General features: G+C 52.4%; 2 protein-coding genes across 2 annotated transcripts; both read left to right on the top strand.

The window, feature by feature from the left end:
- The first annotated feature begins 1,519 nt into the window (after nt 1-1,519).
- On the top strand, nt 1,520-3,157 carry BGZ61DRAFT_96507 (major facilitator superfamily domain-containing protein). Its single transcript, XM_046257271.1, has 3 exons — nt 1,520-1,734; nt 1,796-1,996; nt 2,102-3,157. The coding sequence occupies exons 1-3, from the start codon at nt 1,631-1,633 to the stop codon at nt 3,021-3,023; spliced, it is 1,227 nt and encodes a 408-aa protein (XP_046111405.1). The 5' UTR covers nt 1,520-1,630; the 3' UTR covers nt 3,024-3,157.
- A 1,669-nt stretch (nt 3,158-4,826) lies between these two features.
- On the top strand, nt 4,827-10,354 carry BGZ61DRAFT_554627 (ABC transporter). The gene is made up of 15 exons (XM_046255586.1): nt 4,827-5,096; nt 5,238-5,778; nt 5,846-6,075; nt 6,138-6,423; nt 6,477-6,710; nt 6,764-7,563; nt 7,613-7,775; nt 7,842-8,177; nt 8,230-8,353; nt 8,413-8,484; nt 8,535-8,650; nt 8,712-9,336; nt 9,413-9,493; nt 9,550-9,924; nt 9,993-10,354. The coding sequence occupies exons 1-15, from the start codon at nt 4,869-4,871 to the stop codon at nt 10,246-10,248; spliced, it is 4,467 nt and encodes a 1,488-aa protein (XP_046111404.1). The 5' UTR covers nt 4,827-4,868; the 3' UTR covers nt 10,249-10,354.
- The last annotated feature ends 1,366 nt before the right edge of the window (nt 10,355-11,720 follow it).

The following is an 11,720-nucleotide window of genomic DNA, read 5'->3' as shown; positions in this document are numbered from 1 at the left end:
TTTAACGTATCAGCCCTATCCACTTTTGGGTTCGTTCGTCCCCCCCTTGCGAGGTCCAGTGCCGGTACGAATATTCATGCAGGGCTTCTGTGTGGACGAAAACGCCATGCACGTGTCGGTACCTCGGGCGGATGACATCCATGTCCTACCCTGCTTGCGTCGTACTGGCACGGCCGACGACTCCGTGGTCTCACCCGGCGATTAGATAGGACGACGCACGTAGACTGACAGCCTATTTCGGTGGACTGAGCTGAGAATGGGGCAACTCCGTCTCTCTGGATTGGGCCAAACACCACGTCTCACGTCTCACATCCACCAAACTAAGCCGTCCTAACAAGTATCAAAGTTCACTCTAGCCTATATCCGCCGTCCAGAAGGATCAAGGAACAACAACGTAATACCGCCGTGCACCGAAAGCAGCGCTTCGTATACCTTGAATGCGGTAAGCCCCCAGCGATGCTGCATCTGGGCCCCACCATCCCGGCCGGCAGCCATTGACGGCCGAGGAACCTGTGACAGGAGCCCTCACCTTGCGGTTCATGTAGATCTTGGTAGCATTAGGAATGGAGGGAACTTCTCCCAGCTCTCCCACCACCTGACTTGGCTGGCGGGCGCCCTCGTCATTCACTGGCGGCGTGTATCCCCTGCAGCCATCATCCCAGAGGCTTACCGACCCAGAGGCATCCTACAGGTGCTACTACTGCACTGAGACTTTGGAGATGTTGCTCCCAAGGGAACCTTCCTAAAACAGGGGTGCCGACGACGATCTTGCTCCCTTGCGTGGCTTATCCCATGTTTGTGGATTGATCTCGTTCCTTTTTCCCCACTGCCCTATCCGTGAGCCGAGAGAATGGGCTATATCCGGACAACGGGGACGTCGCAGGGCCCGCCGCCACACCGGCCGTGAGCGAAGCACGCGCCGCCTCGTAATATCACGAACGGCAGGGATTCGCCTACGGGCCTAGGACTAAGCATCGAGGAGAAACGATCTTGTCGGGGATTCTTAACCCCCCGAACCCGGCTAGCTCTCCCTCCTGGCGCTGGTGCCAGCTATATTTCCTGGCGTAATTTTTGCGACTGCCTAGGAGGAATATCCTAGCGATCGTAGGGATTCCAAGCCCCCCTCCACCCAAGCCTGTCCTCGGGAATGACCAGCCGGGCCCGTCATCACTCAACTTCTTTCAAGGGCTGGCAGAACGATGACAACCGACAACTGAACACCGCAGCCATGACGAACCACGACGCCCACGATCTCGATGCTGCCGCCAGCGAGGCCGCCCCCTTCCTGGAGCTGGAGGACCAAGAACCGCCCTCGGACGCGGGCCTCGAGGACGCCTCCCCGAACCCCCCGGAGCCGAAGCCCCGCGCGCGGGTCCTCGTCCTGCTGGGCTTCACCATGTTCTGCATGGCGCTGTGCGGGACGCTGGTCCTCGTGCCGCTGAGCCGCCTTGCCGAGAACCTGTTGTGTCACCAGCACTATGGCACCACCGAGCCCATCGACGAGAAGCGCTGCAAGGTCGACGACGTTCAGACCAAGCTGGCGTGGCTGGGTGCTTGCGCTGCCATGATCGACAGCACTGTCTGTGAGTAAAAGCTTCTATCCCAGCTCCCTGTCGTCATTCTGCTTGCGATGCCTTTCAATTCCGCACGCCAAGTGATAAGACGCACGCATTATGCTTACAACGCCCCCTCAGCGCTACTCGTCTCCCTGCCCTGGGGGATCCTTTCGGACAGGCAAGTTGTTCCTTTTGGAGGAGCTGTGGCTTGGCAGTTCGCTAACATTCCTGCGTCTTAGCATTGGACGGAAACCTATTCTCCAGCTCGCCTTTACGAGCATGGTCCTTGCGGTGGGCTGGAACATTACCGTCCTGGCCACCAATGGGGCGCTGCCCATCTGGCTGATCGTGCTATCTCCGGCCTTTTACATCTTCGGCGGGGGTATGTCCGTCATTTCTTCCGTGCTATACTCCATTATTTCCGACGTGACGACAGAAAGGTAAGCACGATTTATCATCGTCGAGCCGACACCCGTGGATGCGTCGTCGGCGTCGCATTTCTCACTGCATGCTGAAGGGCCGCCGTTGATCTGACCGCTGTTTAGGACGAATGGCTTCGTCTGGATCTCCATTGGAGCCATGACCGGCGGCGTCAGCGGGCCTGCCATCGCCGGCCGGCTGATGGAGACGTCGTCGCCCTGGACGCCGCTCAAGCTCGCCGCGGCGCTGGTCCCCGTCGTCTACCTGTGCACCGCCCTGATGCCCGAGACGGGCACGCGGAAGGCCGCCGTGGCCATCTCCCTCCAGTCGCCCGACAATCCCGCCGGCGCGAGGCGCTTCGTCATTGCTCTCCGGACGCACTTGGTCGGCTTGCGGGCCAACCTCGTCGAGTCGCTGGCCTTCTTGCGCAGCCGGTCCGTGGCGCTGCTGCTGGTGACGGTGTTTGTGCACTCGTCCATCGCCGCGGCGCAGGGCCAGCCGCTCGTCCAGACCATCTCGCGCCGCTTTGGCTGGTCGCTCGCCCAGACGGCGTACCTTTTCTCGGTGCGAGGCGTGCTGCTCATCGTGGTGCTCGCCTTGCTGTCTGCCGTCTCCTCGGCGCTGCTCATTCCCGTGCGGTGGTGGAAGCCTCCGTCGACCTTCATGCGCGACCTGCTCCTGCTCCGAGCAGCCTACGTAGCCCTCCTCGTCGGCGGCGTGCTGCTCGGCGGCGGCACCATCGCCATTGTTCTCTCCGGCCTCGGTGCGGCGACGCTGGCTGCCGGCACGCAGGCGCTGTCGAGGGCGTTGTTGGCGGCGTACGTCGAGGCCGATCACACGTCGAGCCTGTACGTGCTGACTGGCATGGTCGAGACGGCCGGCTCGTTTATTGCGAGCCCGTCGCTGGCATGGGCCTTTGCTGTTGGCGCGAGGCTCGGTGGCACTTGGCAAGGTCTGCCGTTCTGGTATGCTGCCGGCCTGTCGGGCTTGACGCTTGCAATACTGGGTTTTGTCAGAGAGCCTGTCAAGCGTGACGAGGAAGAGTGAGGGTCACCGAAATACTAAAGAATTTCATGTAGATTTACTGGTCCACTGGAAAAGTCGTCTGTATTTCTATCCTCCCGATTTCGCTCCACCTCAACAACTCTCCAAGAGTCCGCCTGATTTCACCGCTTCCAAGTCCCTCACTTTTTTACTAAACCTTTCTTTCTCTAGTCATTTGTTGCTCTCGCTCTAGAACAGGTACCACGCTACTGTACGGGGGTGCATGGAAATCAGATAAGATAGTGTTAGTGACATTCGCATACAATAGACCATGGGTAATCTAGATGCCTTTCGTTTTCGTATCGCTTATGCGAAAACCCGGTTCAACTACCTCTGTCATTATTTTCACAAGTCAAGGACCGTCAGGAAAACCTACGCTCTCAGAAATTTTGCTAATAGGGACGCACATAGACAGCTGATGGGGAGAACAGTCATACAAAACCGTGGCACCAGAATTACCATTGAATTTTTCAAACAAGCCAGAAATGCCAAACTAAACTCTTCCTCTCCTACCTGGGAGTATTCCGACTGTGGGATTGGGAAATGAATAAGTGAGCATAGTGGTCCCATTATGAGAGTGTGTCAGGGTAGTTGAGTCAAGCAAGCATGATGTTGATAGCTCCGTGACATAATATCGAGTTGAGAGAGTTGTTTCGCTTGGACTCCACGATGCCAAGGTCCGCAACTCGAATTCTAGATCTGTGATTGGTCTGACTGCTTAATCAGCATCCACAATCGCTAGCTCGCTTAAAATTGCAGCTGATTATGCGACCATATTTTGAACATGATGATATGAATAAAGAGCACCTAACATTCTCGCCAATTTATAAAACGAAGATAAATATCGATCTATTCATGACCAGTTCTTCTTGATGTTTTCGAATATCAATTGAATTATTACGACGTGACCATCGGACGGCCAGACACCCATTCCCTAATGCCCAATGACGACATCTCAAGTCAGGTGGCTACCCTAGACAATGCGGCCAGACAAGGCACGCGGAATAGTCGCCTATGACCACGCTCGTATTGCTGACCAAACACGTTTGAAGACCACTTCATAAGTCCCCATGGTCAGACGCAATAATAGACCAATAAAGCGTAGGTACCTACTATGTTTGCGGATGAGATGGGATGATTATAAATTAGCTCTTTGTGTCATAAAGGCTTGGCTTCCACTAGCGGCTCGAGATAGATAGCATTCAACCCGGCAGTGTCCCATGGACGAAGCGGTGCATGGGAACAAACTTGGCGGTTCCGGGGTATGGGTGAGTGGATTGGGATCCTGCAGCCGGCTTATTCGCCTGTTGAACTTGCAGGGTACAGGGGTCCATGTCCATCTCATCTCACCCGCCCGCGGCGCCACGGAGTACAACAGGGCTGGCAAATTGCCGCTATATTATGCCGGCGGGTTTGAGGGTGAGACCCTGCACCTTACGTCACCTTGAGGGCGTGGGGATAGAGGGCGATGTGGGATTGACGATGGCTTACGTTGGTCGAGAATCAGCGGCTTGTCGTTGGCTGCTGCAATGCAGTGGCAGTCGGAATGTGGTCTCCATACTGTCAGCGAGTTTGCGGTTATGCCGTAGCAGGAATGAACCCCTCAGCGGCCTGGAAGAGCCAGTTGACGGCTGTTTGGAATCACTAGGCTGAGCAGACTATTCCCCGTCTCTTGTGTAGAAGCGCAATCCAGGCCTCCCGGGCTGTCCGACAGCGAAGACTGAACACGACGCACTATACTCCCGTCTCTGCCTCTCCCGCGTCGACAGAGTCAACCCGTACTCTTCAACGCCCACTTGATGGCCGATTGAGTTGAGCTGATAAGCCGCCCTTGTCTAATCTGCCGTCATGTCTCAGCACCAACCCCGGCTCCTCGCCGACTGTCGCGACGACAAGTTTGGTCCCTGGGCCGGAATCCTCTGTCGCGGCGGCTTCGACTTTACGCTGTTTTTCGAGGAGTCCATCCTCTCCATTTCCGTCCAGGCCATCTTCCTGCTTTTGCTCCCGATTTGGGCCTGGCAGGTAGCTCGCACTGACGCCAAAGTCGCTGGAGGCATCGTCCGCCCAATCAAAACTGTGGGTGATCTCCAACCCCCTGAAGCATCTAGACTGCAACACCACGCCCACTATCATGTCCCTATCTTCATATCCGCGTCTTGTATCGTGTGCATGTTCACGTGCTTCATCTTGCCATCGCTCACATTATCGTCTTCATAGATAGGGTTGTTGTGTCTGGTCGGTCTCAATGCCGCTCTTCTCGCCCTCTGGGTCAAGACCGATGACGGCCAAATCACCCACACCAGGGCGACCCTCGCCAATGCAGTACTCACTCTCATCGCCTCTCTCGGCGCCTGTGTTCTCTCCTGGCTAGAGCATGAGCGTAACCCCAAGCCTTCATTCCTTGTAACTAGCTGGCTATTTTTCTCTGGCTTTCTCGACCTTGCGCGCAGCCGTACCTTGTGGATGATTGGCGATGGCTACCAACCCATCCCCATACTCCTTACCTGCTCTTTGGTTTTGCGCTTGGTTTTGTTGGTACTTGAGTCTTTGGGGAAGCGCCACCTGCTCGTCCCACAGTACAAAGACAGCGAAAGAGACATTACCAGGACCCTCTTCGAGACAGTCCTCTTCTGGTGGCTGAATCCGCTGTTGGCTGTGGGTTACAAACGGAACATCGCCCTGAGTGATTTGTATCCTCTTGAAAAAGACATGCACTCCGATGACTGGCACAAAAATATTGCCGAGGCATGGGAAAAGGGTAATTCATCAGACTGTCGAGCCCGACAGAGTGTACTTTTGCGTGCAATGCTGACTCGAATCTCCAGTGCCTGACAAGACCGTCCCAGGCGTGTTGTTTAACGTATCGATTCGTGCTCTCGCGTGGCCTCTAATGACCTGTGTTCCTCCAAGACTGTTGCAGATCGGATTTACTTATGTGCAACCCATCATGATCAAGCAGGCTGTCACATTCGCTGCTACACCGCAAGGCAAACCCTATGACAACTATGGCTACGGCCTAGTTGGAGCCTTTGCCATCGTCTACACTTGCTTGGCTGTACGTTTTGCAGCATTCTGAATCCCTCGCTATTTGATCTTAGCTTACACCTTCAAACTTAGATTTGCTTGAGTCAGTACCAATGGCGTGTGAGCCGTGTTTCTGCGAAGCTCAGGGGCGGCATCATGGCACTCATCTTCCAAGAATCTCTGCAACTGGACGTGACATCACCGGATATTAGCAGCACAGGTGCAATTACCTTGTTAAACACTGACGCCAACAACATGATCGAAGCCGTTCATATGATACACGAAATCTGGGCCAACTGCGCAGAGATTGGAATTGCCATTTACCTGGTACAGCGAGAAATGGGCGCCGCGTGTGCCATGCCGATTGCCCTAGCAGCTTGTAAGTTTCATCGTACATGAAAGGGAAAGCTCGCTGACTGAATTTTCTATTAGCTTTGATGTTTATTGCGGTCTTCATCGCAGTTCCATCCGGAACAGCCCAGGCGGCTTGGATCCAGGCTTCTCAGGAGCGCGTGACGGCAACTTCCAAGACCTTGAGCAGCGTCAAGTGGCTCAAGATTTCGGGCCTGAGCGATGTGACCTTTGGCGTCATTCGACGTTTGAGGGTCAGGGAACTCAAAATCTCAATCACTTATCGAATCTTGCTCGGAGTGACCCTGGTCCTGCGTATGTGGTCCCTAGTCTACCCATGATAACCTGGCAAGCTAATCCGAAGACAGTGACTTTCTCATCGGTATGGAGTCCGATCCTTACGTTCTGTCTATATGCAGGCCTGGCAAAGAGGAATGGAACCTCGATTGATGTCCCTACCGTCTTTGCAGCGTACTCGGCTCTGTCCCTGTTGAATGGCCCTATCACCTGGGTTATGCTCGCATTTCCCACCATGGCCGGTAGCTTGCAATCTTTCCAGCGTGTACAAAACCACCTCAACGGAAAGAAACGGGTTGATAACCGGGAGGCGCTAATGAATCGCCCCCAATCTATCAACCAGGCAGAGAAGAGTGACACTCATCTTATGTTAAACTTTGAGCAAATCAAGGTGCCAGAAGGGCACTTTGAGCTGTCGGATATGGATCAGAGCAGCGCCCCATCCTCCATCATAATGGAAAAAGGCTTCATTGCATCTGTCCATGGCAAGTTTTCGTGGGCAGAGGACGAAGAACCAGTCCTCGACATTGAAGAGTGGAACATTCAACGGCGCACGTTAACCATGGTCCTTGGCCCCGTCGGCTGTGGCAAATCGACTCTGTTGAAAGGCTTACTGGGCGAACTGGGCGGCTTTAAGGGAACTATCCGTGCTAACTTCTCGGGAGCGGCCTATTGCGACCAGAGCCCTTGGATTCCGAATGACACCGTCCGCAATATCATCATTGGTGGCTCGGACTGGGACGAGGCCTGGTATCAAAGGGTTCTTCACGCTTGTGCCCTGGAGCATGACTTGCTCACTTGGCCAAAGGGACACGACACAGTAGCTGGATCTCAAGGAATATCCATGAGTGGTGGCCAAAAGCAACGTCTGGTATGTCGCCGTTACCCACTCTACATTTGCATCATGCTGATAAAAACAGTCAATCGCTCGAGCCGTATACTCGAGGAGGGAATTTTTGATCATGGACGATGTTCTAAGCTCTCTGGATTCCTCCACCGAAGAGTTTATCTTTCAAAGTCTCTGGGGCGAAAAGGGACTGCTTTGGGAGGCAGATATCACCACGGTCCTCACCTCCTCTGACGGTAGGTTTTTGTCTCTTGACTCACTATGACATGTTTCTTTATGATCTCGATCTAACTTTCTTGCAGAACGCCGAGTCCATTCTGCCGGCCAGCTTGTCATCCTGAATGAAAGGGGCCAGATCAGCGGAAGGGGCACGCCTGATGAGCTCCAAGATGTTCTCAGCCATGTTGAGATCAAGTCCAACGGCAACAAAACAGGAAAAAAACACGGCGCAGTGGCACCCGATAACAACGGTGCAATCGGTGTTTTAGCAGAGCTTCCCACAGCCGACGTGGATGATCCTACCCGCCGGCTGGGCAATTGGGAGATGTATTCGCTCTACACGCAGGCCGCCGGAAAGCTTACCTTGGGCCTTTTCATCCTGGCCATGGCTGTATATGCTTTCTGCGCCTCTTTCCCCTGTAGGATTCCCGCATGGCCTATCATTGTAACGTGCGCTAATATGCTTTATAGCTGTCTGGCTTGGATGGTGGGCAAAGAAGGCCGCTGAAGAGGGGACCAAGAATCTGGGCAAATGGCTCGGCGTTTACGTCGTCCTGGGAGTTGGCTCACTGGTTGGATCTACGTGCGGAATCTGGTAAGACACGATAACTAACTACCGTATGGAGAAATATGCCTAACTTTTGATGCTTTTAGGCAACTTATCGTGGTTATCATTAACAAATGTGGACTACACTTCCACGAAGCGTTATTGGAAACAGTATCACGGTGAGCGAGACACGCAGAATACAGTTGACCTATTAACTAACCCTGCTTAGAGCCCCTATGGCCTTCCATTCTGCCGTGGACAGTGGTATCACGGTGAACAGATTTAGCGAGGACCTGCGACTGATTGATATGGAACTGCCAACCGCTGCCTTCGGCGTGTCTTCAAGTATGTATCTCTCGAAATTGCAGGATGCATGGATCGGCGCTAATCAAATAATCCTGCACAGCCATGGCGTTTCTTTTCGCTCAAGTCATCATTGTCGCTGTCACGTCGCGTTACTTGGCCGTTGCGTTCCCGGTTCTGCTCTTCATGCTTTATGTCATCCAGCATTTCTACCTCCGCACCTCGCGCCAGCTGCGTCTCCTTGATATTGAATGCATGGCCCCGGTCAACTCCCAGCTGATTGAGACTCTGGACGGCCTGGTGTCGATCCGGGCTTTCCAGTGGGACCAAAACTTCCTGCAGAAAAGCCTGGTCGTCATTGACAACTCGCAGAGACCTCGGTACCTGCTGGCCTCTATTCAGGGCTGGCTGTCGTATCACATCGACATGGTAATCACACTGCTAGCCATTATCTTTGTCATTCTGACTACCACTCTCCGAGAGGAGATCGGTGCCAACTACATGGGTATTGGTCTCAACAGTGTTTTGGGATTGGGTAGTGCCACAAAGACTGTGCTGAGCTTCTGGGTCATGTTGGAAGTGTCGCTTGGTGCTGTCATGCGTGTGCATCAGTTCACGAAGGAAACGGAAAAAGAGGGCGCACACGATGAGCCTTTCCATGACGAGGAGCACGCGGCTTGGCCCACGCAAGGCGCCGTTGAACTGAACGGCGTCACCGCATCTTATGAGTAAGAATTCCCGAATCAAGATACATTCCCTTTCGGATGGGGGGACTTTGAATTAAAAATGACTAACAAAACACAGGTCTTCCGGAGTATGTCTAGACAATATCTCATTCTCGATCCAGCCTGGGCAGAAAGTTGCCATCTGTGGGCGAACTGGAAGGTATGGCAATGAAAATGTCTTGACTCTCGCAATACCCTGCTGACATTTGACTTTAGCGGTAAGAGTTCACTGACGCTCTGTCTGCTTCGGCTGATGGACCTCGACTCTGGCTCCATCGCGATCGACGGCGTGAACCTTACCAGGCTTTCTCATGAGTACGTGCGAAATAAACTTGTCGCCCTGCCACAACAGGTCTTCATCATGGACGCTTCAGTCCGACTCAATGCCGACCCCTCTGAGACAGTTGGCGATGAGGAGATTATTAGTGCTCTTAAAAGAGTGCAGCTATGGCCCAAGATCGAGAAGAGAGGTGGTCTCGATACTGTGGTTGACGACAATTTCTTTTCCCAAGGCGAAGGACAACTTCTTGTCTTTGCTCGAGCCATGTTACGCAAGAGCAAAGTACTTATTCTGGATGAGTTCACCAGCAGGTAAGGCTGCCCAAGCAAAGGTGCATTGCACACATTGAACAGGATGCTGACCTGTCGTCTCATAATAGTTTGGACCAGACAACGAGCCAGATTGTCGAGGAGCTTCTCGTTTCATTCTTCAATGACTGGACAATTCTCGCCGTCACACACAAACTGGACTCTGTCTTGACCTTTGACAGAGTTGCTGTCCTGGAACGTGGAAGGTTTCTTGAGTTTGACGAGCCCCGGAAGCTTCTGGAACAACAGGACTCGGCGTTCAAAACATTGTACGAGACCCATCAGCAGAGCGAATATACCGACAGTTCGGGCGGGGGGAAGTTATAGGACATTTAATCTTATAGATTTCCTGCTCTCGATACCTTCCACCATCGCGTTGTCACCTTTCCTATGTGTACCGAAAATCATTTCTTTCTGGGTGCTCTAAAGCAGCAACCATTTCCATCATAAGCCAAGATAAAAGTGCTTAATGGGAGCAAGTCTCTCAGGATAAGGCCAACTCTACTCTAAAATAGACCTCATCACTCAATGCGCCGGCAACAGCTATACGCGTTTATTCCCAACGACGCCATCGTTTTCAGTTCTTGGTTAGGTCTAAACTTTTTCTGTCTTTACTTCATATAATCAGATAGATCAAACTCATACAGTATTTATAAACAATAGAGACTATTACTAGAAGAGACGGTAGCTTCACAAGCTTCACAATCAAGTTGTTGCACGCTGATCTTTGCTGTACGCTTCAATTCAACCCTTCTGTCTTCAACCCTGTTGGCTGCAGTCAACAAATTTGCTGTCCGCGGGTAGCAAGCTTGAGACAACAACCTTCTCCTGAGCAATGTGATATAAGGGATTGGTTAAGTCTATAGGTAGAAAAACGCGTCAAGTAACCTTGCTGAACTGCGCAGTTATTGAGGCTAGTAGAAGTCTGGAGCCTCCGCGCTGAGATAGCTATCTTAGTATTACAGTGGTAATGGATCAAAATGGAATTCCTATGAGGGAATTAGTATTGCTTGAATATGCTTTATTGCGGCCAATGTTCGGCCAGGCGGTCACAACCAGCAGTAGTACATCCCCCACTTTTTTTTCATCAATCACCAGCATAATCAATCTGCACATCGAATAGTCTCCGCCCGACATAGTTCAATACCACTCAATATAGTTCAATACCGCTCGATATAGTTCTGCACCACTCGATACAGTTCTGCGCCATTCGATAGAGTTCCACACCACTCGATAAAGTTCAATACCACTTGAAAATATATTACTTGATGGATCCGATACGGTCAATTCAATCGTTGTAATATTGTTCAAAATTGATGATGATTATCCTCATCGATCCGGGTCATCCGGATCAGCCGGATGAGGGGCCTTTTGGTCTCGTCATCATGACTAAAGACCAGATATCAATCTACTGAAGGTTTCCTTGTACAGGGTCTCCCTCCAACATTACTTTATAAGTCGAACGCTAGTTACTCAACTTTATTCGGCCATCGGATATTGTTACTATATAGGCAAATTATCCCTGTTATATTCTACTCTGTTTGATAAGTTAAATGCGACCTACATTGGTCACCTCCATGTCCTGATCTACCTGCCCATGCCTTACATTGTTGAGCCCACCTTAGGGCTATGAAGTGACCCATCAGGGCACCCAGCCCTGTTGCGGACTGAGAAGTGGCGGAAACGAGCGGAGCCGGGAACTCGGCCACTGTACTTAATAGGGACCGTACTGCTGGCTACTGCTAAATGCCACTTATGCATCTTACTGTGCGTGACTGGGACGCCTTTGTTAGCGACAT

The sequence above is a fragment of the Ilyonectria robusta genome, assembly GCF_021365365.1.
Source record: "Ilyonectria robusta strain PMI_751 chromosome Unknown BGZ61scaffold_2, whole genome shotgun sequence".
In the NCBI taxonomy this organism is placed as follows: domain Eukaryota; kingdom Fungi; phylum Ascomycota; class Sordariomycetes; order Hypocreales; family Nectriaceae; genus Ilyonectria; species Ilyonectria robusta.
The sequence above is the reverse complement of the archived record's forward strand: the minus strand, read 5'-3'. Positions and strand labels throughout refer to the sequence as shown.

Bases quoted from the DNA above. Each gene is read 5' to 3' on its own strand.
- BGZ61DRAFT_96507 (XM_046257271.1), top strand. From the start codon at position 1,631: ATGCCTTTCAATTCCGCACGCCAAGTGATAAGACGCACGCATTATGCT. The intron at 1,735-1,795 runs GCAAGTTGTTCC...CCTGCGTCTTAG, and splicing joins TGGGGGATCCTTTCGGACAG to CATTGGACGGAAACCTATTC. The intron at 1,997-2,101 runs GTAAGCACGATT...ACCGCTGTTTAG, and splicing joins TCCGACGTGACGACAGAAAG to GACGAATGGCTTCGTCTGGA.
- BGZ61DRAFT_554627 (XM_046255586.1), top strand. From the start codon at position 4,869: ATGTCTCAGCACCAACCCCGGCTCCTCGCCGACTGTCGCGACGACAAG. The intron at 5,097-5,237 runs GTGGGTGATCTC...TCGTCTTCATAG, and splicing joins TCGTCCGCCCAATCAAAACT to ATAGGGTTGTTGTGTCTGGT. The intron at 7,776-7,841 runs GTAGGTTTTTGT...ACTTTCTTGCAG, and splicing joins GGTCCTCACCTCCTCTGACG to AACGCCGAGTCCATTCTGCC.